Genomic DNA, 22,398 nt, shown 5'->3' on the forward strand with positions numbered 1-22,398 from the left:
ATATTTGTGTGTGTGTGAATTTTCTGATGGGAAGGGAGGGAAGGAAGAAAAGAGGTGGGCACCTGAGTGGGGAGGGGTGCGAGGTCCCGAGACATTGGGGGACAGACCCTGAGGTCCCCAGTTAGCCAGAGAGGAGAGGCCTGGACTGGCTCAGGAGTCTGCACTGAAGATGGCTAACCCCGCTTATCAATGGATCTCAGCGGCAAGGAGTAGTGGTGTGGTGTTACTGCCATTGTTTGGGGTGTGGAATGACATGAGGGGCTAGATTGCCAGAACCCAGATGGGAAGAGGGTTTCACATGGGGATGGTGAATGTCATACTTCCCCTGAGAGAGGCAGGCAGAAATCACATCCTGGCCACTTACGTCATAATGGGCTTTGTTGCATCACTCACCTTTGCTGTCAGCTAAAGGTGCTCAGGAGGCACAAAATGCTGATCCAACTGAAACCCACAACCAGCACTCCCAAAGATTAAAATAATGTTTGGAGGGAACAGACCAAATATCAATTAGGCCACTGTTTTCCTAAGAAATTGGTGGGAGCAGTGTGTTCTCAAGGGCAGGGCAGTGGAGCTGGCCCAAATCCCGGTGCAGATGACAAACAGGATCACCACACACAGATAAATTTTTTGGGTGGTGGGCACCATGCAGTTTGTGGGATCTTAGTTCCCTGACCAGGGATTGAACCGGTTCCCCTTCTAGTGAAAGCATGGAGTCCTAACCCCTGGACAGCCAGAGAAGTCAGGACAGAGATTTTTGATACAGGTATCAACATAAGACTGAGTAAAAGCTGGTCTTATATTGATCATCATCCCCTCGTATTTCTAAATAACTACAGTCGTAAAATATTCTTCCCCCCAAAAATCTTTTGTAGTCCAAGCTCTGCAAGTTTTGTGGTTTAAATATAAGAGTATGGGGTATCTACTTTGAAGGCAAATTGGAAGTGGTCAAACAAGAGATGGCAAGGGTGAACGTCGACATTCTAGGGATCAGCGAACGAAAATGGACTGGAAAGTGTGGACTTACCTCAGATGACCATTATATCTACCACTGCGGGCAGGAACTCCTCAGAAGACAAGGAGTAGCCATCACAGTCAACGAAAGAGTCCGGAATGCAGTACTTGGACGCAATCTCAAAAACGACAGAATGATCTCTGTTCGTCTCCAAGGCAAACCATTCAATATCACAGTTATCCAAGTCTAGGCCCCAAGCAGGAATGCTTAAGAAACTGAAATTGAACGGTTTTATGAAGACCTACAAGACCTTTTAGAACTAACACCCCAAAAAGATGCCCTTTTCATTATAGGGGTCTGGAATGCAAAAGTAGGAAGTCAAGAAACACCTGGAGTAACAGGCAAATTTGGCCTTGGAATGCAGAACGAAGCACGGCAAAGGCTAATAGAGTTTCGCCAAGAAAATGCACTGGTCATAACAAATACACTCTTCCAACCACACAAGTAAGACTCTACACATGGACATCACCTGATGGTCAAGAGTGAAATCAGATTGATTATATCCTTTGCCACCAAAGATGGAGAAGGTCTATACAGTCAACAAAAACAAGACCAGGAGCAGACTGTGGCTCAGGTCATGAACTCCTTATTACCAAATCCAGACTCAAATTGAAGAAAATAGGGAAAACCACTAGACCATTCAGGTATGACTTAAATCAAATCCCTTATGATTATGCAGTGGAAGTGAGAAATAGATTTAAGGGCCCAGATCTGATAGATAGAGTGCCTGATGAACGATGGAATGAGGTTCGTGACATTGTACAGGAGACAGGGATCAAGACTATCCCCATGGAAAAGAAATGCAGAAAAGCACAAGGGCTGTCTGGGGAGGCCTTACAAATAGCTGTGAAAAGAAGAGAAGCAAAAAGCAAAGGAGCAAAGCAAAGATATAAGCATCTGAATGCAGAGTTGGTGATGGACAGGGAGGCCTGGCGTGCTGTGATTCATGGGGTCACAAAGAGTCGGACACGACTGAGCAACTGAAAAGAACTGATTGCAATAGGGAGAATGTTTTGAACACACGTTCTTAACATGTCTCAAAATGGAACAGAAAAAGATATTTCGTTAACATGAAAGGATAAGCAGGGTGAGCAACAGCTCTGTGTGTGTGCGTGAGTTTGTGTATCTGTGTGTGTGTGTGTGTGTGTGAGTGTGTGTGTGTGTGTGTGAGATGGGGCAAGAGGTGGGGATGGATGAACAGACAGCATGATGGAGCAGTGTGACAGGAAGTGTTTCTTTCTGTAGTGAGCTGATTCTTAGAATGAGCTGTTAAGGGAGCCAGAAAGGTCTGACGCTTTGTGCCTGCTCAAGCTTGGGGGAAAGCTGAAGTTCAGAGGAGAGAAGGTTGGCTAAAGCTTAGCCAAGCCAAATGAGTGGGTATATTATGGATGACTGTGAGCACTTGGCCAGTCTCTGCTGTTGTTTAAGAGAGGCAAAGTCAGCCCTTAGACAGTATTGTTGTTACCACAATTGCAAGTCCATGTGCTTGATGCAGAATGAGGCCCATCAAAAGGAAATGTTTGAGTTTGGGACAGGGAAAGGTTGATTACAGATTCATACAAGGATGAGGGTGGCTCTTGCCCTAAGAACCCAAAGTTACTGAACGTTTTCAGTAAGTATGTTTAAAAGCAAAGGTTAGAGAAAGTTGTGGTAAGTTGTTTCAGACTTCGTGGTGTCACACCCTTTGTGCTTAAGGTTAGGTCATGGTCAGGTAATGATGTGCCTAAATATCTCTATCAGATGAATGTCATTTTCTGTCCTGCCAAGAGAGGGCAAAGTCTCAAGGAACACCTTTCACCGTGAAATGTCCCATCCTGGTCAAACAGAAACAGGTTTCCATTGGCAGCTCCTTCAGGGCAAGGTTCCCATATTCGACCCAGCTCTCATCCTTGATGGAGCCAGGTACCCAACACAATAGGTCCTGTCTCCTCAAGCTGTCCAACTGAGGAGACCAGTTCTCACAGCCTGAGACCCAGAAAGATGGCCACCTGCTATTAAGTTGCAGAGACAGGGATGGGGGAGAGGTTCACCGCTCCGCACGGCCTGGGCCAAGGCTAGTGGAGGGACTTAGTGAGGGCTCTGAATCACTAAAGGATGTAGTCCCCAGTCTATCCCCTGGGACCATCCAGCTCCCCCACTGGCGCAACGTTGGGTGATCTCCAGGCCCTCCACAAGAATGCCAGAATCTCTCTTCTCTCACTTTCCACCTGATGACCACCACACCACCCTTACTTAATCACTTCCCCAATGAATGGTCCCTCATTGACAGTAACTGTGGGCAGGGCCCACTGTGGTGCTGACCAATAGCTGAGCAGGACAATGAATGGCCACTCCTAGACAGTTGGCTGCTTGCAAATGGGGCCCTCTGAGGCACCAAGCAAGGCTGAGCCACACCTGCTGCCTAGGATCAGGGTGCGTTGAAAAGAAGCAGCCCAATGGCTAACTGCATAGGGCTGTGCTCACTCTGCTCTGTTACACTGTGCATAGAATAAGAATCACTGTGAGGTGAAGGTTTGTGAAAGTCGTTCTCAAGGTGGGCTGGCTTTCACATTCTTGTTGGCTTTGAAATATTAGCTATGCTATATGCGGCACATGTGATCATGTGGCAGCTGTCGGAGGGGCATATAGATGAGCACTGCTGACAGGCATGCCTGGGAATACAATGAAAAGAATGATGTACAACAGTTAAAGAAGCCTGTGAAATCAAATCCTGATTTGGAACAGAGTCCATTAAACAGAGTAAAGCACACTGGACCCAACGTATCCTTCGGTAACAGAGCAGCATGAGCACAGCCCTTAGCAGGTAGCCATTGCTGTGCCTGATGACTCCATATCCTGTTACTAAGCAACCGGTCTTGCCTAGCAGTTGGACAGTGCAACCCTGGGCCCTGCCCATAAGCAACCAACTATCAATGAGGTACCTACTGGTACTTCTCTTGCTCAGCTATTGGTCAGCTCCACAGTGGGCCCTATCTGATGATCGCTGTTAATGTGGGCCCACTGGGGAAGTGATTCACTCAAGAGTTAGGGGCGCAGTGGAAAACGGACTCTTGCCTTTGGGCACCTTCCTTTCCTTTTCTTCATTTTTGCCTAAATCGGGAATGTCTTTCTGGTAGATGGGGCAAAGTGAGTTTCCCTCCTCAACATGAGAGTTGAAGTGTCCCCAACAATATTAGTGGAGGAGGCATTTAACACTTTCTTTGCTCTGAAGTGTAATCTTATGGAGACGGTGTATAGATCTTGGGGCAACGGACTGAAGATTCACCAAGCCTTGGGGTCTCTAAAGCTCACTGGAGTAGACAGAACTTCCAACCTGTTCTCAATTACCTGCTCGCTCTTAAGTTCCTTAAGCCCCTCAAGAACCCCCGATAGGAAGAGGGTGGTCTAAAGATGAAGTGACTAGAGGACTCTGAAATGCTGAAATGGGATGAAAAGTGTTTGGCAGAGGTTCATACAGGGATGGAGGGGGCAGGAGTGTTGAAGGGGGACATCCAAGTCAAAGAATAAAGGGCACTGAAGGAAAGTCTGAGGGTCACGAGAAGAAACACCATGCCCCTGAATCACCACTCCCCAGAATCAGACACACAGAGGGGTCAAGGGTGGGAAAGTTGTTTCATGGCCTCCCTCAGCACCCACTAACCCATGTGGATGGGCACCGTGGTACCTTGTGATGTCTAAGACTCCCAAAGCCCCCATTGGCTGGGGGAGTGCCTAGCTGACCAATCAGAGTGAAGGGTGTGGCTCCTCATTGTCCTGGGAAGGTATATATAGGGAGGTCCGAGGCAGAGATTCTGGGTTAGGCCACTTCATGGTGTCATCATGGCTAAGGGAACTAGGAAGCCACGGCAGCCAAGAAGAGTTGCAGTGCGGTTTGCTTCAAGGATGAAAGGAAGAAAGAAGACCCTTTGGCAACGGAGATACAGAGGCAGCGTGAAGGTAAGATGATTCCATCGACACTCCCCAGGTTCTCCATTGACTTTGGTGCCCAAGACCTCTACACTGCCCTTGCCTGGCGCAAAAGTCCTCATCAGGCCACCTCCCTTTTCATGAAGTCTCCTTTCCAACTCAGTTGTTATACTCTTTCCTCAAAACTCATAGCCTTCTCTTGTCTTTCAAGGCACGAAATATGACCATGAGGGTCAGAAGACCTCTAAAAGGAACCTTGAGAAAGAAAATCCGATCGTACGCCACTCCGTCGAAGAAGGTGAAGAAAACAAGAGAACCAAACTGTTTTCTCCGTTCCTGTGCACGTGAGAAACTGAACCAAGCCGAAAAAGGTACCAAAATATGAGTCAGAGTCAAAGAAGGGGGCAGAATCAAAAGAGAAGATAAGCTCAGCCACCCCAGAATGAGAGACCCTGGAGAAGTACAACCTGGGCAGCCAGTAACTGAATAGAAAAGGTCAGACAGTTTAGAATTGTGTCTCCAGTGGTCTGCTTTCTTAGAAATGGTTAACCAGGAAAAGACTGACTCTCACACTAACATAGTAAACTGATGGCTGCGATTAAAATAAACATCAAAGGGTGAAAAGATGATATTTGTGTGTGTGTGAATTTTCTGATGGGAAGGGAGGGAAGGAAGAACAGAGGTGGGCACCTGAGTGGGGAGGGGTGCGAGGTCCCGAGACATTGGGGGACAGACCCTGAGGTCCCCAGTTAGCCAGAGAGGAGAGGCCTGGACTGGCTCAGGAGTCTGCACTGAAGATGGCTAACCCCGCTTATCAATGGATCTCAGCGGCAAGGAGTAGTGGTGTGGTGTTACTGCCATTGTTTGGGGTGTGGAATGACATGAGGGGCTAGATTGCCAGAACCCAGATGGGAAGAGGGTTTCACATGGGGATGGTGAATGTCATACTTCCCCTGAGAGAGGCAGGCAGAAATCACATCCTGGCCACTTACGTCATAATGGGCTTTGTTGCATCACTCACCTTTGCTGTCAGCTAAAGGTGCTCAGGAGGCACAAAATGCTGATCCAACTGAAACCCACAACCAGCACTCCCAAAGATTAAAATAATGTTTGGAGGGAACAGACCAAATATCAATTAGGCCACTGTTTTCCTAAGAAATTGGTGGGAGCAGTGTGTTCTCAAGGGCAGGGCAGAGGAGCTGGCCCAAATCCCGGTGCAGATGACAAACAGGATCACCACACACAGATAAATTTTTTGGGTGGTGGGCACCATGCAGTTTGTGGGATCTTAGTTCCCTGACCAGGGATTGAACCGGTTCCCCTTCTAGTGAAAGCATGGAGTCCTAACCCCTGGACAGCCAGAGAAGTCAGGACAGAGATTTTTGATACAGGTATCAACATAAGACTGAGTAAAAGCTGGTCTTATATTGATCATCATCCCCTCGTATTTCTAAATAACTACAGTCGTAAAATATTCTTCCCCCCAAAAATCTTTTGTAGTCCAAGCTCTGCAAGTTTTGTGGTTTAAATATAAGAGTATGGGGTATCTACTTTGAAGGCAAATTGGAAGTGGTCAAACAAGAGATGGCAAGGGTGAACGTCGACATTCTAGGGATCAGCGAACGAAAATGGACTGGAAAGTGTGGACTTACCTCAGATGACCATTATATCTACCACTGCGGGCAGGAACTCCTCAGAAGACAAGGAGTAGCCATCACAGTCAACGAAAGAGTCCGGAATGCAGTACTTGGACGCAATCTCAAAAACGACAGAATGATCTCTGTTCGTCTCCAAGGCAAACCATTCAATATCACAGTTATCCAAGTCTAGGCCCCAAGCAGGAATGCTTAAGAAACTGAAATTGAACGGTTTTATGAAGACCTACAAGACCTTTTAGAACTAACACCCCAAAAAGATGCCCTTTTCATTATAGGGGTCTGGAATGCAAAAGTAGGAAGTCAAGAAACACCTGGAGTAACAGGCAAATTTGGCCTTGGAATGCAGAACGAAGCACGGCAAAGGCTAATAGAGTTTCGCCAAGAAAATGCACTGGTCATAACAAATACACTCTTCCAACCACACAAGTAAGACTCTACACATGGACATCACCTGATGGTCAAGAGTGAAATCAGATTGATTATATCCTTTGCCACCAAAGATGGAGAAGGTCTATACAGTCAACAAAAACAAGACCAGGAGCAGACTGTGGCTCAGGTCATGAACTCCTTATTACCAAATCCAGACTCAAATTGAAGAAAATAGGGAAAACCACTAGACCATTCAGGTATGACTTAAATCAAATCCCTTATGATTATGCAGTGGAAGTGAGAAATAGATTTAAGGGCCCAGATCTGATAGATAGAGTGCCTGATGAACGATGGAATGAGGTTCGTGACATTGTACAGGAGACAGGGATCAAGACTATCCCCATGGAAAAGAAATGCAGAAAAGCACAAGGGCTGTCTGGGGAGGCCTTACAAATAGCTGTGAAAAGAAGAGAAGCAAAAAGCAAAGGAGCAAAGCAAAGATATAAGCATCTGAATGCAGAGTTGGTGATGGACAGGGAGGCCTGGCGTGCTGTGATTCATGGGGTCACAAAGAGTCGGACACGACTGAGCAACTGAAAAGAACTGATTGCAATAGGGAGAATGTTTTGAACACACGTTCTTAACATGTCTCAAAATGGAACAGAAAAAGATATTTCGTTAACATGAAAGGATAAGCAGGGTGAGCAACAGCTCTGTGTGTGTGCGTGAGTTTGTGTATCTGTGTGTGTGTGTGTGTGTGTGAGTGTGTGTGTGTGTGTGTGAGATGGGGCAAGAGGTGGGGATGGATGAACAGACAGCATGATGGAGCAGTGTGACAGGAAGTGTTTCTTTCTGTAGTGAGCTGATTCTTAGAATGAGCTGTTAAGGGAGCCAGAAAGGTCTGACGCTTTGTGCCTGCTCAAGCTTGGGGGAAAGCTGAAGTTCAGAGGAGAGAAGGTTGGCTAAAGCTTAGCCAAGCCAAATGAGTGGGTATATTATGGATGACTGTGAGCACTTGGCCAGTCTCTGCTGTTGTTTAAGAGAGGCAAAGTCAGCCCTTAGACAGTATTGTTGTTACCACAATTGCAAGTCCATGTGCTTGATGCAGAATGAGGCCCATCAAAAGGAAATGTTTGAGTTTGGGACAGGGAAAGGTTGATTACAGATTCATACAAGGATGAGGGTGGCTCTTGCCCTAAGAACCCAAAGTTACTGAACGTTTTCAGTAAGTATGTTTAAAAGCAAAGGTTAGAGAAAGTTGTGGTAAGTTGTTTCAGACTTCGTGGTGTCACACCCTTTGTGCTTAAGGTTAGGTCATGGTCAGGTAATGATGTGCCTAAATATCTCTATCAGATGAATGTCATTTTCTGTCCTGCCAAGAGAGGGCAAAGTCTCAAGGAACACCTTTCACCGTGAAATGTCCCATCCTGGTCAAAGAGAAACAGGATTCCATTGGCAGCTCCTTCAGGGCAAGGTTCCCATATTCGACCCAGCTCTCATCCTTGATGGAGCCAGGTACCCAACACAATAGGTCCTGTCTCCTCAAGCTGTCCACCTGAGGAGACCAGTTCTCACAGCCTGAGACCCAGAAAGATGGCCACCTGCTATTAAGTTGCAGAGACAGGGATGGGGGAGAGGTTCACCGCTCCGCACGGCCTGGGCCAAGGCTAGTGGAGGGACTTAGTGAGGGCTCTGAATCACTAAAGGATGTAGTCCCCAGTCTATCCCCTGGGACCATCCAGCTCCCCCACTGGCGCAACGTTGGGTGATCTCCAGGCCCTCCACAAGAATGCCAGAATCTCTCTTCTCTCACTTTCCACCTGATGACCACCACACCACCCTTACTTAATCACTTCCCCAATGAATGGTCCCTCATTGACAGTAACTGTGGGCAGGGCCCACTGTGGTGCTGACCAATAGCTGAGCAGGACAATGAATGGCCACTCCTAGACAGTTGGCTGCTTGCAAATGGGGCCCTCTGAGGCACCAAGCAAGGCTGAGCCACACCTGCTGCCTAGGATCAGGGTGCGTTGAAAAGAAGCAGCCCAATGGCTAACTGCATAGGGCTGTGCTCACTCTGCTCTGTTACACTGTGCATAGAATAAGAATCACTGTGAGGTGAAGGTTTGTGAAAGTCGTTCTCAAGGTGGGCTGGCTTTCACATTCTTGTTGGCTTTGAAATATTAGCTATGCTATATGCGGCACATGTGATCATGTGGCAGCTGTCGGAGGGGCATATAGATGAGCACTGCTGACAGGCATGCCTGGGAATACAATGAAAAGAATGATGTACAACAGTTAAAGAAGCCTGTGAAATCAAATCCTGATTTGGAACAGAGTCCATTAAACAGAGTAAAGCACACTGGACCCAACGTATCCTTCGGTAACAGAGCAGCATGAGCACAGCCCTTAGCAGGTAGCCATTGCTGTGCCTGATGACTCCATATCCTGTTACTAAGCAACCGGTCTTGCCTAGCAGTTGGACAGTGCAACCCTGGGCCCTGCCCATAAGCAACCAACTATCAATGAGGTACCTACTGGTACTTCTCTTGCTCAGCTATTGGTCAGCTCCACAGTGGGCCCTATCTGATGATCGCTGTTAATGTGGGCCCACTGGGGAAGTGATTCACTCAAGAGTTAGGGGCGCAGTGGAAAACGGACTCTTGCCTTTGGGCACCTTCCTTTCCTTTTCTTCATTTTTGCCTAAATCGGGAATGTCTTTCTGGTAGATGGGGCAAAGTGAGTTTCCCTCCTCAACATGAGAGTTGAAGTGTCCCCAACAATATTAGTGGAGGAGGCATTTAACACTTTCTTTGCTCTGAAGTGTAATCTTATGGAGACGGTGTATAGATCTTGGGGCAACGGACTGAAGATTCACCAAGCCTTGGGGTCTCTAAAGCTCACTGGAGTAGACAGAACTTCCAACCTGTTCTCAATTACCTGCTCGCTCTTAAGTTCCTTAAGCCCCTCAAGAACCCCCGATAGGAAGAGGGTGGTCTAAAGATGAAGTGACTAGAGGACTCTGAAATGCTGAAATGGGATGAAAAGTGTTTGGCAGAGGTTCATACAGGGATGGAGGGGGCAGGAGTGTTGAAGGGGGACATCCAAGTCAAAGAATAAAGGGCACTGAAGGAAAGTCTGAGGGTCACGAGAAGAAACACCATGCCCCTGAATCACCACTCCCCAGAATCAGACACACAGAGGGGTCAAGGGTGGGAAAGTTGTTTCATGGCCTCCCTCAGCACCCACTAACCCATGTGGATGGGCACCGTGGTACCTTGTGATGTCTAAGACTCCCAAAGCCCCCATTGGCTGGGGGAGTGCCTAGCTGACCAATCAGAGTGAAGGGTGTGGCTCCTCATTGTCCTGGGAAGGTATATATAGGGAGGTCCGAGGCAGAGATTCTGGGTTAGGCCACTTCATGGTGTCATCATGGCTAAGGGAACTAGGAAGCCACGGCAGCCAAGAAGAGTTGCAGTGCGGTTTGCTTCAAGGATGAAAGGAAGAAAGAAGACCCTTTGGCAACGGAGATACAGAGGCAGCGTGAAGGTAAGATGATTCCATCGACACTCCCCAGGTTCTCCATTGACTTTGGTGCCCAAGACCTCTACACTGCCCTTGCCTGGCGCAAAAGTCCTCATCAGGCCACCTCCCTTTTCATGAAGTCTCCTTTCCAACTCAGTTGTTATACTCTTTCCTCAAAACTCATAGCCTTCTCTTGTCTTTCAAGGCACGAAATATGACCATGAGGGTCAGAAGACCTCTAAAAGGAACCTTGAGAAAGAAAATCCGATCGTACGCCACTCCGTCGAAGAAGGTGAAGAAAACAAGAGAACCAAACTGTTTTCTCCGTTCCTGTGCACGTGAGAAACTGAACCAAGCCGAAAAAGGTACCAAAATATGAGTCAGAGTCAAAGAAGGGGGCAGAATCAAAAGAGAAGATAAGCTCAGCCACCCCAGAATGAGAGACCCTGGAGAAGTACAACCTGGGCAGCCAGTAACTGAATAGAAAAGGTCAGACAGTTTAGAATTGTGTCTCCAGTGGTCTGCTTTCTTAGAAATGGTTAACCAGGAAAAGACTGACTCTCACACTAACATAGTAAACTGATGGCTGCGATTAAAATAAACATCAAAGGGTGAAAAGATGATATTTGTGTGTGTGTGAATTTTCTGATGGGAAGGGAGGGAAGGAAGAAAAGAGGTGGGCACCTGAGTGGGGAGGGGTGCGAGGTCCCGAGACATTGGGGGACAGACCCTGAGGTCCCCAGTTAGCCAGAGAGGAGAGGCCTGGACTGGCTCAGGAGTCTGCACTGAAGATGGCTAACCCCGCTTATCAATGGATCTCAGCGGCAAGGAGTAGTGGTGTGGTGTTACTGCCATTGTTTGGGGTGTGGAATGACATGAGGGGCTAGATTGCCAGAACCCAGATGGGAAGAGGGTTTCACATGGGGATGGTGAATGTCATACTTCCCCTGAGAGAGGCAGGCAGAAATCACATCCTGGCCACTTACGTCATAATGGGCTTTGTTGCATCACTCACCTTTGCTGTCAGCTAAAGGTGCTCAGGAGGCACAAAATGCTGATCCAACTGAAACCCACAACCAGCACTCCCAAAGATTAAAATAATGTTTGGAGGGAACAGACCAAATATCAATTAGGCCACTGTTTTCCTAAGAAATTGGTGGGAGCAGTGTGTTCTCAAGGGCAGGGCAGTGGAGCTGGCCCAAATCCCGGTGCAGATGACAAACAGGATCACCACACACAGATAAATTTTTTGGGTGGTGGGCACCATGCAGTTTGTGGGATCTTAGTTCCCTGACCAGGGATTGAACCGGTTCCCCTTCTAGTGAAAGCATGGAGTCCTAACCCCTGGACAGCCAGAGAAGTCAGGACAGAGATTTTTGATACAGGTATCAACATAAGACTGAGTAAAAGCTGGTCTTATATTGATCATCATCCCCTCGTATTTCTAAATAACTACAGTCGTAAAATATTCTTCCCCCCAAAAATCTTTTGTAGTCCAAGCTCTGCAAGTTTTGTGGTTTAAATATAAGAGTATGGGGTATCTACTTTGAAGGCAAATTGGAAGTGGTCAAACAAGAGATGGCAAGGGTGAACGTCGACATTCTAGGGATCAGCGAACGAAAATGGACTGGAAAGTGTGGACTTACCTCAGATGACCATTATATCTACCACTGCGGGCAGGAACTCCTCAGAAGACATGGAGTAGCCATCACAGTCAACGAAAGAGTCCGGAATGCAGTACTTGGACGCAATCTCAAAAACGACAGAATGATCTCTGTTCGTCTCCAAGGCAAACCATTCAATATCACAGTTATCCAAGTCTAGGCCCCAAGCAGGAATGCTTAAGAAACTGAAATTGAACGGTTTTATGAAGACCTACAAGACCTTTTAGAACTAACACCCCAAAAAGATGCCCTTTTCATTATAGGGGTCTGGAATGCAAAAGTAGGAAGTCAAGAAACACCTGGAGTAACAGGCAAATTTGGCCTTGGAATGCAGAACGAAGCACGGCAAAGGCTAATAGAGTTTCGCCAAGAAAATGCACTGGTCATAACAAATACACTCTTCCAACCACACAAGTAAGACTCTACACATGGACATCACCTGATGGTCAAGAGTGAAATCAGATTGATTATATCCTTTGCCACCAAAGATGGAGAAGGTCTATACAGTCAACAAAAACAAGACCAGGAGCAGACTGTGGCTCAGGTCATGAACTCCTTATTACCAAATCCAGACTCAAATTGAAGAAAATAGGGAAAACCACTAGACCATTCAGGTATGACTTAAATCAAATCCCTTATGATTATGCAGTGGAAGTGAGAAATAGATTAAAGGGCCCAGATCTGATAGATAGAGTGCCTGATGAACGATGGAATGAGGTTCGTGACATTGTACAGGAGACAGGGATCAAGACTATCCCCATGGAAAAGAAATGCAGAAAAGCACAAGGGCTGTCTGGGGAGGCCTTACAAATAGCTGTGAAAAGAAGAGAAGCAAAAAGCAAAGGAGCAAAGCAAAGATATAAGCATCTGAATGCAGAGTTGGTGATGGACAGGGAGGCCTGGCGTGCTGTGATTCATGGGGTCACAAAGAGTCGGACACGACTGAGCAACTGAAAAGAACTGATTGCAATAGGGAGAATGTTTTGAACACACGTTCTTAACATGTCTCAAAATGGAACAGAAAAAGATATTTCGTAAACATGAAAGGATAAGCAGGGTGAGCAACAGCTCTGTGTGTGTGCGTGAGTTTGTGTATCTGTGTGTGTGTGTGTGTGTGTGAGTGTGTGTGTGTGTGTGTGAGATGGGGCAAGAGGTGGGGATGGATGAACAGACAGCATGATGGAGCAGTGTGACAGGAAGTGTTTCTTTCTGTAGTGAGCTGATTCTTAGAATGAGCTGTTAAGGGAGCCAGAAAGGTCTGACGCTTTGTGCCTGCTCAAGCTTGGGGGAAAGCTGAAGTTCAGAGGAGAGAAGGTTGGCTAAAGCTTAGCCAAGCCAAATGAGTGGGTATATTATGGATGACTGTGAGCACTTGGCCAGTCTCTGCTGTTGTTTAAGAGAGGCAAAGTCAGCCCTTAGACAGTATTGTTGTTACCACAATTGCAAGTCCATGTGCTTGATGCAGAATGAGGCCCATCAAAAGGAAATGTTTGAGTTTGGGACAGGGAAAGGTTGATTACAGATTCATACAAGGATGAGGGTGGCTCTTGCCCTAAGAACCCAAAGTTACTGAACGTTTTCAGTAAGTATGTTTAAAAGCAAAGGTTAGAGAAAGTTGTGGTAAGTTGTTTCAGACTTCGTGGTGTCACACCCTTTGTGCTTAAGGTTAGGTCATGGTCAGGTAATGATGTGCCTAAATATCTCTATCAGATGAATGTCATTTTCTGTCCTGCCAAGAGAGGGCAAAGTCTCAAGGAACACCTTTCACCGTGAAATGTCCCATCCTGGTCAAAGAGAAACAGGATTCCATTGGCAGCTCCTTCAGGGCAAGGTTCCCATATTCGACCCAGCTCTCATCCTTGATGGAGCCAGGTACCCAACACAATAGGTCCTGTCTCCTCAAGCTGTCCAACTGAGGAGACCAGTTCTCACAGCCTGAGACCCAGAAAGATGGCCACCTGCTATTAAGTTGCAGAGACAGGGATGGGGGAGAGGTTCACCGCTCCGCACGGCCTGGGCCAAGGCTAGTGCAGGGACTTAGTGAGGGCTCTGAATCACTAAAGGATGTAATCCCCAGTCTATTCCCTGGGACCATCCAGCTCACCCACTGGCGCAACGTTGGGTGATCTCCAGGCCCTCCACAAGAATGCCAGAATCTCTCTTCTCTCACTTTCCACCTGATGACCACCACACCACCCTTACTTAATCACTTCCCCAATGAATGGTCCCTCATTGACAGTAACTGTGGGCAGGGCCCACTGTGGTGCTGATCAATAGCTGAGCAGGACAATGAATGGCCACTCCTAGACAGTTGGCTGCTTGTAAATGGGGCCCTCTGAGGCACCAAGCAAGGCTGAGCCACACCTGCTGCCTAGGATCAGGGTGCGTTGAAAAGAAGCAGCCCAATGGCTAACTGCATAGGGCTGTGCTCACTCTGCTCTGTTACACTGTGCATAGAATAAGAATCACTGTGAGGTGAAGGTTTGCAAAGTAGTTCTCAAGGTGGGCTGGCTTTCACATTCTTGTTGGCTTTGAAATATTAGCTATGCTATATGCGGCACATGTGATCATGTGGCAGCTGTCGGAGGGGCATATAGATGAGCACTGCTGACAGGCATGCCTGGGAATACAATGAAAAGAATGATGTACAACAGTTAAAGAAGCCTGTGAAATCAAATCCTGATTTGGAACAGAGTCCATTAAACAGAGTAAAGCACACTGGACCCAACGTATCCTTCGGTAACAGAGCAGCATGAGCACAGCCCTTAGCAGGTAGCCATTGCTGTGCCTGATGACTCCATATCCTGTTACTAAGCAACCGGTCTTGCCTAGCAGTTGGACAGTGCAACCCTGGGCCCTGCCCATAAGCAACCAACTATCAATGAGGTACCTACTGGTACTTCTCTTGCTCAGCTATTGGTCAGCTCCACAGTGGGCCCTATCTGATGATCGCTGTTAATGTGGGCCCACTGGGGAAGTGATTCACTCAAGAGTTAGGGGCGCAGTGGAAAACGGACTCTTGCCTTTGGGCACCTTCCTTTCCTTTTCTTCATTTTTGCCTAAATCGGGAATGTCTTTCTGGTAGATGGGGCAAAGTGAGTTTCCCTCCTCAACATGAGAGTTGAAGTGTCCCCAACAATATTAGTGGAGGAGGCATTTAACACTTTCTTTGCTCTGAAGTGTAATCTTATGGAGACGGTGTATAGATCTTGGGGCAACGGACTGAAGATTCACCAAGCCTTGGGGTCTCTAAAGCTCACTGGAGTAGACAGAACTTCCAACCTGTTCTCAATTACCTGCTCGCTCTTAAGTTCCTTAAGCCCCTCAAGAACCCCCGATAGGAAGAGGGTGGTCTAAAGATGAAGTGACTAGAGGACTCTGAAATGCTGAAATGGGATGAAAAGTGTTTGGCAGAGGTTCATACAGGGATGGAGGGGGCAGGAGTGTTGAAGGGGGACATCCAAGTCAAAGAATAAAGGGCACTGAAGGAAAGTCTGAGGGTCACGAGAAGAAACACCATGCCCCTGAATCACCACTCCCCAGAATCAGACACACAGAGGGGTCAAGGGTGGGAAAGTTGTTTCATGGCCTCCCTCAGCACCCACTAACCCATGTGGATGGGCACCGTGGTACCTTGTGATGTCTAAGACTCCCAAAGCCCCCATTGGCTGGGGGAGTGCCTAGCTGACCAATCAGAGTGAAGGGTGTGGCTCCTCATTGTCCTGGGAAGGTATATATAGGGAGGTCCGAGGCAGAGATTCTGGGTTAGGCCACTTCATGGTGTCATCATGGCTAAGGGAACTAGGAAGCCACGGCAGCCAAGAAGAGTTGCAGTGCGGTTTGCTTCAAGGATGAAAGGAAGAAAGAAGACCCTTTGGCAACGGAGATACAGAGGCAGCGTGAAGGTAAGATGATTCCATCGACACTCCCCAGGTTCTCCATTGACTTTGGTGCCCAAGACCTCTACACTGCCCTTGCCTGGCGCAAAAGTCCTCATCAGGCCACCTCCCTTTTCATGAAGTCTCCTTTCCAACTCAGTTGTTATACTCTTTCCTCAAAACTCATAGCCTTCTCTTGTCTTTCAAGGCACGAAATATGACCATGAGGGTCAGAAGACCTCTAAAAGGAACCTTGAGAAAGAAAATCCGATCGTACGCCACTCCGTCGAAGAAGGTGAAGAAAACAAGAGAACCAAACTGTTTTCTCCGTTCCTGTGCACGTGAGAAACTGAACCAAGCCGAAAAAGGTACCAAAATATGAGTCAGAGTCAAAGAAGGGGGCAGAATCAAAAGAGAAGATAAGCTCAGCCACCCCAGAATGAGAGACCCTGGAGAAGTACAACCTGGGCAGCCAGTAACTGAATAGAAAAGGTCAGACAGTTTAGAATTGTGTCTCCAGTGGTCTGCTTTCTTAGAAATGGTTAACCAGGAAAAGACTGACTCTCACACTAACATAGTAAACTGATGGCTGCGATTAAAATAAACATCAAAGGGTGAAAAGATGATATTTGTGTGTGTGTGAATTTTCTGATGGGAAGGGAGGGAAGGAAGAAAAGAGGTGGGCACCTGAGTGGGGAGGGGTGCGAGGTCCCGAGACATTGGGGGACAGACCCTGAGGTCCCCAGTTAGCCAGAGAGGAGAGGCCTGGACTGGCTCAGGAGTCTGCACTGAAGATGGCTAACCCCGCTTATCAATGGATCTCAGCGGCAAGGAGTAGTGGTGTGGTGTTACTGCCATTGTTTGGGGTGTGGAATGACATGAGGGGCTAGATTGCCAGAACCCAGATGGGAAGAGGGTTTCACATGGGGATGGTGAATGTCATACTTCCCCTGAGAGAGGCAGGCAGAAATCACATCCTGGCCACTTACGTCATAATGGGCTTTGTTGCATCACTCACCTTTGCTGTCAGCTAAAGGTGCTCAGGAGGCACAAAATGCTGATCCAACTGAAACCCACAACCAGCACTCCCAAAGATTAAAATAATGTTTGGAGGGAACAGACCAAATATCAATTAGGCCACTGTTTTCCTAAGAAATTGGTGGGAGCAGTGTGTTCTCAAGGGCAGGGCAGTGGAGCTGGCTCAAATCCCGGTGCAGATGACAAACAGGATCACCACACACAGATAAATTTTTTGGGTGGTGGGCACCATGCAGTTTGTGGGATCTTAGTTCCCTGACCAGGGATTGAACCGGTTCCCCTTCTAGTGAAAGCATGGAGTCCTAACCCCTGGACAGCCAGAGAAGTCAGGACAGAGATTTTTGATACAGGTATCAACATAAGACTGAGTAAAAGCTGGTCTTATATTGATCATCATCCCCTCGTATTTCTAAATAACTACAGTCGTAAAATATTCTTCCCCCCAAAAATCTTTTGTAGTCCAAGCTCTGCAAGTTTTGTGGTTTAAATATAAGAGTATGGGGTATCTACTTTGAAGGCAAATTGGAAGTGGTCAAACAAGAGATGGCAAGGGTGAACGTCGACATTCTAGGGATCAGCGAACGAAAATGGACTGGAAAGTGTGGACTTACCTCAGATGACCATTATATCTACCACTGCGGGCAGGAACTCCTCAGAAGACATGGAGTAGCCATCACAGTCAACGAAAGAGTCCGGAATGCAGTACTTGGACGCAATCTCAAAAACGACAGAATGATCTCTGTTCGTCTCCAAGGCAAACCATTCAATATCACAGTTATCCAAGTCTAGGCCCCAAGCAGGAATGCTTAAGAAACTGAAATTGAACGGTTTTATGAAGACCTACAAGACCTTTTAGAACTAACACCCCAAAAAGATGCCCTTTTCATTATAGGGGTCTGGAATGCAAAAGTAGGAAGTCAAGAAACACCTGGAGTAACAGGCAAATTTGGCCTTGGAATGCAGAACGAAGCACGGCAAAGGCTAATAGAGTTTCGCCAAGAAAATGCACTGGTCATAACAAATACACTCTTCCAACCACACAAGTAAGACTCTACACATGGACATCACCTGATGGTCAAGAGTGAAATCAGATTGATTATATCCTTTGCCACCAAAGATGGAGAAGGTCTATACAGTCAACAAAAACAAGACCAGGAGCAGACTGTGGCTCAGGTCATGAACTCCTTATTACCAAATCCAGACTCAAATTGAAGAAAATAGGGAAAACCACTAGACCATTCAGGTATGACTTAAATCAAATCCCTTATGATTATGCAGTGGAAGTGAGAAATAGATTTAAGGGCCCAGATCTGATAGATAGAGTGCCTGATGAACGATGGAATGAGGTTCGTGACATTGTACAGGAGACAGGGATCAAGACTATCCCCATGGAAAAGAAATGCAGAAAAGCACAAGGGCTGTCTGGGGAGGCCTTACAAATAGCTGTGAAAAGAAGAGAAGCAAAAAGCAAAGGAGCAAAGCAAAGATATAAGCATCTGAATGCAGAGTTGGTGATGGACAGGGAGGCCTGGCGTGCTGTGATTCATGGGGTCACAAAGAGTCGGACACGACTGAGCAACTGAAAAGAACTGATTGCAATAGGGAGAATGTTTTGAACACACGTTCTTAACATGTCTCAAAATGGAACAGAAAAAGATATTTCGTTAACATGAAAGGATAAGCAGGGTGAGCAACAGCTCTGTGTGTGTGCGTGAGTTTGTGTATCTGTGTGTGTGTGTGTGTGTGTGAGTGTGTGTGTGTGTGTGTGAGATGGGGCAAGAGGTGGGGATGGATGAACAGACAGCATGATGGAGCAGTGTGACAGGAAGTGTTTCTTTCTGTAGTGAGCTGATTCTTAGAATGAGCTGTTAAGGGAGCCAGAAAGGTCTGACGCTTTGTGCCTGCTCAAGCTTGGGGGAAAGCTGAAGTTCAGAGGAGAGAAGGTTGGCTAAAGCTTAGCCAAGCCAAATGAGTGGGTATATTATGGATGACTGTGAGCACTTGGCCAGTCTCTGCTGTTGTTTAAGAGAGGCAAAGTCAGCCCTTAGACAGTATTGTTGTTACCACAATTGCAAGTCCATGTGCTTGATGCAGAATGAGGCCCATCAAAAGGAAATGTTTGAGTTTGGGACAGGGAAAGGTTGATTACAGATTCATACAAGGATGAGGGTGGCTCTTGCCCTAAGAACCCAAAGTTACTGAACGTTTTCAGTAAGTATGTTTAAAAGCAAAGGTTAGAGAAAGTTGTGGTAAGTTGTTTCAGACTTCGTGGTGTCACACCCTTTGTGCTTAAGGTTAGGTCATGGTCAGGTAATGATGTGCCTAAATATCTCTATCAGATGAATGTCATTTTCTGTCCTGCCAAGAGAGGGCAAAGTCTCAAGGAACACCTTTCACCGTGAAATGTCCCATCCTGGTCAAACAGAAACAGGTTTCCATTGGCAGCTCCTTCAGGGCAAGGTTCCCATATTCGACCCAGCTCTCATCCTTGATGGAGCCAGGTACCCAACACAATAGGTCCTGTCTCCTCAAGCTGTCCAACTGAGGAGACCAGTTCTCACAGCCTGAGACCCAGAAAGATGGCCACCTGCTATTAAGTTGCAGAGACAGGGATGGGGGAGAGGTTCACCGCTCCGCACGGCCTGGGCCAAGGCTAGTGGAGGGACTTAGTGAGGGCTCTGAATCACTAAAGGATGTAGTCCCCAGTCTATCCCCTGGGACCATCCAGCTCCCCCACTGGCGCAACGTTGGGTGATCTCCAGGCCCTCCACAAGAATGCCAGAATCTCTCTTCTCTCACTTTCCACCTGATGACCACCACACCACCCTTACTTAATCACTTCCCCAATGAATGGTCCCTCATTGACAGTAACTGTGGGCAGGGCCCACTGTGGTGCTGACCAATAGCTGAGCAGGACAATGAATGGCCACTCCTAGACAGTTGGCTGCTTGCAAATGGGGCCCTCTGAGGCACCAAGCAAGGCTGAGCCACACCTGCTGCCTAGGATCAGGGTGCGTTGAAAAGAAGCAGCCCAATGGCTAACTGCATAGGGCTGTGCTCACTCTGCTCTGTTACACTGTGCATAGAATAAGAATCACTGTGAGGTGAAGGTTTGTGAAAGTCGTTCTCAAGGTGGGCTGGCTTTCACATTCTTGTTGGCTTTGAAATATTAGCTATGCTATATGCGGCACATGTGATCATGTGGCAGCTGTCGGAGGGGCATATAGATGAGCACTGCTGACAGGCATGCCTGGGAATACAATGAAAAGAATGATGTACAACAGTTAAAGAAGCCTGTGAAATCAAATCCTGATTTGGAACAGAGTCCATTAAACAGAGTAAAGCACACTGGACCCAACGTATCCTTCGGTAACAGAGCAGCATGAGCACAGCCCTTAGCAGGTAGCCATTGCTGTGCCTGATGACTCCATATCCTGTTACTAAGCAACCGGTCTTGCCTAGCAGTTGGACAGTGCAACCCTGGGCCCTGCCCATAAGCAACCAACTATCAATGAGGTACCTACTGGTACTTCTCTTGCTCAGCTATTGGTCAGCTCCACAGTGGGTCCTATCTGATGATCGCTGTTAATGTGGGCCCACTGGGGAAGTGATTCACTCAAGAGTTAGGGGCGCAGTGGAAAACGGACTCTTGCCTTTGGGCACCTTCCTTTCCTTTTCTTCATTTTTGCCTAAATCGGGAATGTCTTTCTGGTAGATGGGGCAAAGTGAGTTTCCCTCCTCAACATGAGAGTTGAAGTGTCCCCAACAATATTAGTGGAGGAGGCATTTAACACTTTCTTTGCTCTGAAGTGTAATCTTATGGAGACGGTGTATAGATCTTGGGGCAACGGACTGAAGATTCACCAAGCCTTGGGGTCTCTAAAGCTCACTGGAGTAGACAGAACTTCCAACCTGTTCTCAATTACCTGCTCGCTCTTAAGTTCCTTAAGCCCCTCAAGAACCCCCGATAGGAAGAGGGTGGTCTAAAGATGAAGTGACTAGAGGACTCTGAAATGCTGAAATGGGATGAAAAGTGTTTGGCAGAGGTTCATACAGGGATGGAGGGGGCAGGAGTGTTGAAGGGGGACATCCAAGTCAAAGAATAAAGGGCACTGAAGGAAAGTCTGAGGGTCACGAGAAGAAACACCATGCCCCTGAATCACCACTCCCCAGAATCAGACACACAGAGGGGTCAAGGGTGGGAAAGTTGTTTCATGGCCTCCCTCAGCACCCACTAACCCATGTGGATGGGCACCGTGGTACCTTGTGATGTCTAAGACTCCCAAAGCCCCCATTGGCTGGGGGAGTGCCTAGCTGACCAATCAGAGTGAAGGGTGTGGCTCCTCATTGTCCTGGGAAGGTATATATAGGGAGGTCCGAGGCAGAGATTCTGGGTTAGGCCACTTCATGGTGTCATCATGGCTAAGGGAACTAGGAAGCCACGGCAGCCAAGAAGAGTTGCAGTGCGGTTTGCTTCAAGGATGAAAGGAAGAAAGAAGACCCTTTGGCAACGGAGATACAGAGGCAGCGTGAAGGTAAGATGATTCCATCGACACTCCCCAGGTTCTCCATTGACTTTGGTGCCCAAGACCTCTACACTGCCCTTGCCTGGCGCAAAAGTCCTCATCAGGCCACCTCCCTTTTCATGAAGTCTCCTTTCCAACTCAGTTGTTATACTCTTTCCTCAAAACTCATAGCCTTCTCTTGTCTTTCAAGGCACGAAATATGACCATGAGGGTCAGAAGACCTCTAAAAGGAACCTTGAGAAAGAAAATCCGATCGTACGCCACTCCGTCGAAGAAGGTGAAGAAAACAAGAGAACCAAACTGTTTTCTCCGTTCCTGTGCACGTGAGAAACTGAACCAAGCCGAAAAAGGTACCAAAATATGAGTCAGAGTCAAAGAAGGGGGCAGAATCAAAAGAGAAGATAAGCTCAGCCACCCCAGAATGAGAGACCCTGGAGAAGTACAACCTGGGCAGCCAGTAACTGAATAGAAAAGGTCAGACAGTTTAGAATTGTGTCTCCAGTGGTCTGCTTTCTTAGAAATGGTTAACCAGGAAAAGACTGACTCTCACACTAACATAGTAAACTGATGGCTGCGATTAAAATAAACATCAAAGGGTGAAAAGATGATATTTGTGTGTGTGTGAATTTTCTGATGGGAAGGGAGGGAAGGAAGAAAAGAGGTGGGCACCTGAGTGGGGAGGGGTGCGAGGTCCCGAGACATTGGGGGACAGACCCTGAGGTCCCCAGTTAGCCAGAGAGGAGAGGCCTGGACTGGCTCAGGAGTCTGCACTGAAGATGGCTAACCCCGCTTATCAATGGATCTCAGCGGCAAGGAGTAGTG

General features: G+C 47.4%; 2 protein-coding genes across 2 annotated transcripts; both read left to right on the plus strand.

The window, feature by feature from the left end:
• Positions 1 to 4,831: 4,831 nt before the first annotated feature.
• On the plus strand, positions 4,832 to 10,812 carry LOC138930786 (spermatid nuclear transition protein 3-like). The gene is made up of 3 exons (XM_070291210.1): positions 4,832 to 4,948; positions 5,130 to 5,262; positions 10,676 to 10,812. Exons 1-3 carry the CDS (start codon positions 4,832 to 4,834, stop codon positions 10,810 to 10,812), a joined length of 387 nt encoding a protein of 128 aa, XP_070147311.1.
• Positions 10,813 to 15,922: 5,110 nt separating this feature from the next.
• LOC138930787 (spermatid nuclear transition protein 3-like) lies at positions 15,923 to 21,903 on the plus strand. The gene is made up of 3 exons (XM_070291211.1): positions 15,923 to 16,039; positions 16,221 to 16,353; positions 21,767 to 21,903. Exons 1-3 carry the CDS (start codon positions 15,923 to 15,925, stop codon positions 21,901 to 21,903), a joined length of 387 nt encoding a protein of 128 aa, XP_070147312.1.
• The last annotated feature ends 495 nt before the right edge of the window (positions 21,904 to 22,398 follow it).

The sequence above is a fragment of the Ovis canadensis genome, chromosome X (assembly GCF_042477335.2).
Source record: "Ovis canadensis isolate MfBH-ARS-UI-01 breed Bighorn chromosome X, ARS-UI_OviCan_v2, whole genome shotgun sequence".
Classification (NCBI taxonomy): Eukaryota; Metazoa; Chordata; class Mammalia; order Artiodactyla; family Bovidae; genus Ovis; species Ovis canadensis.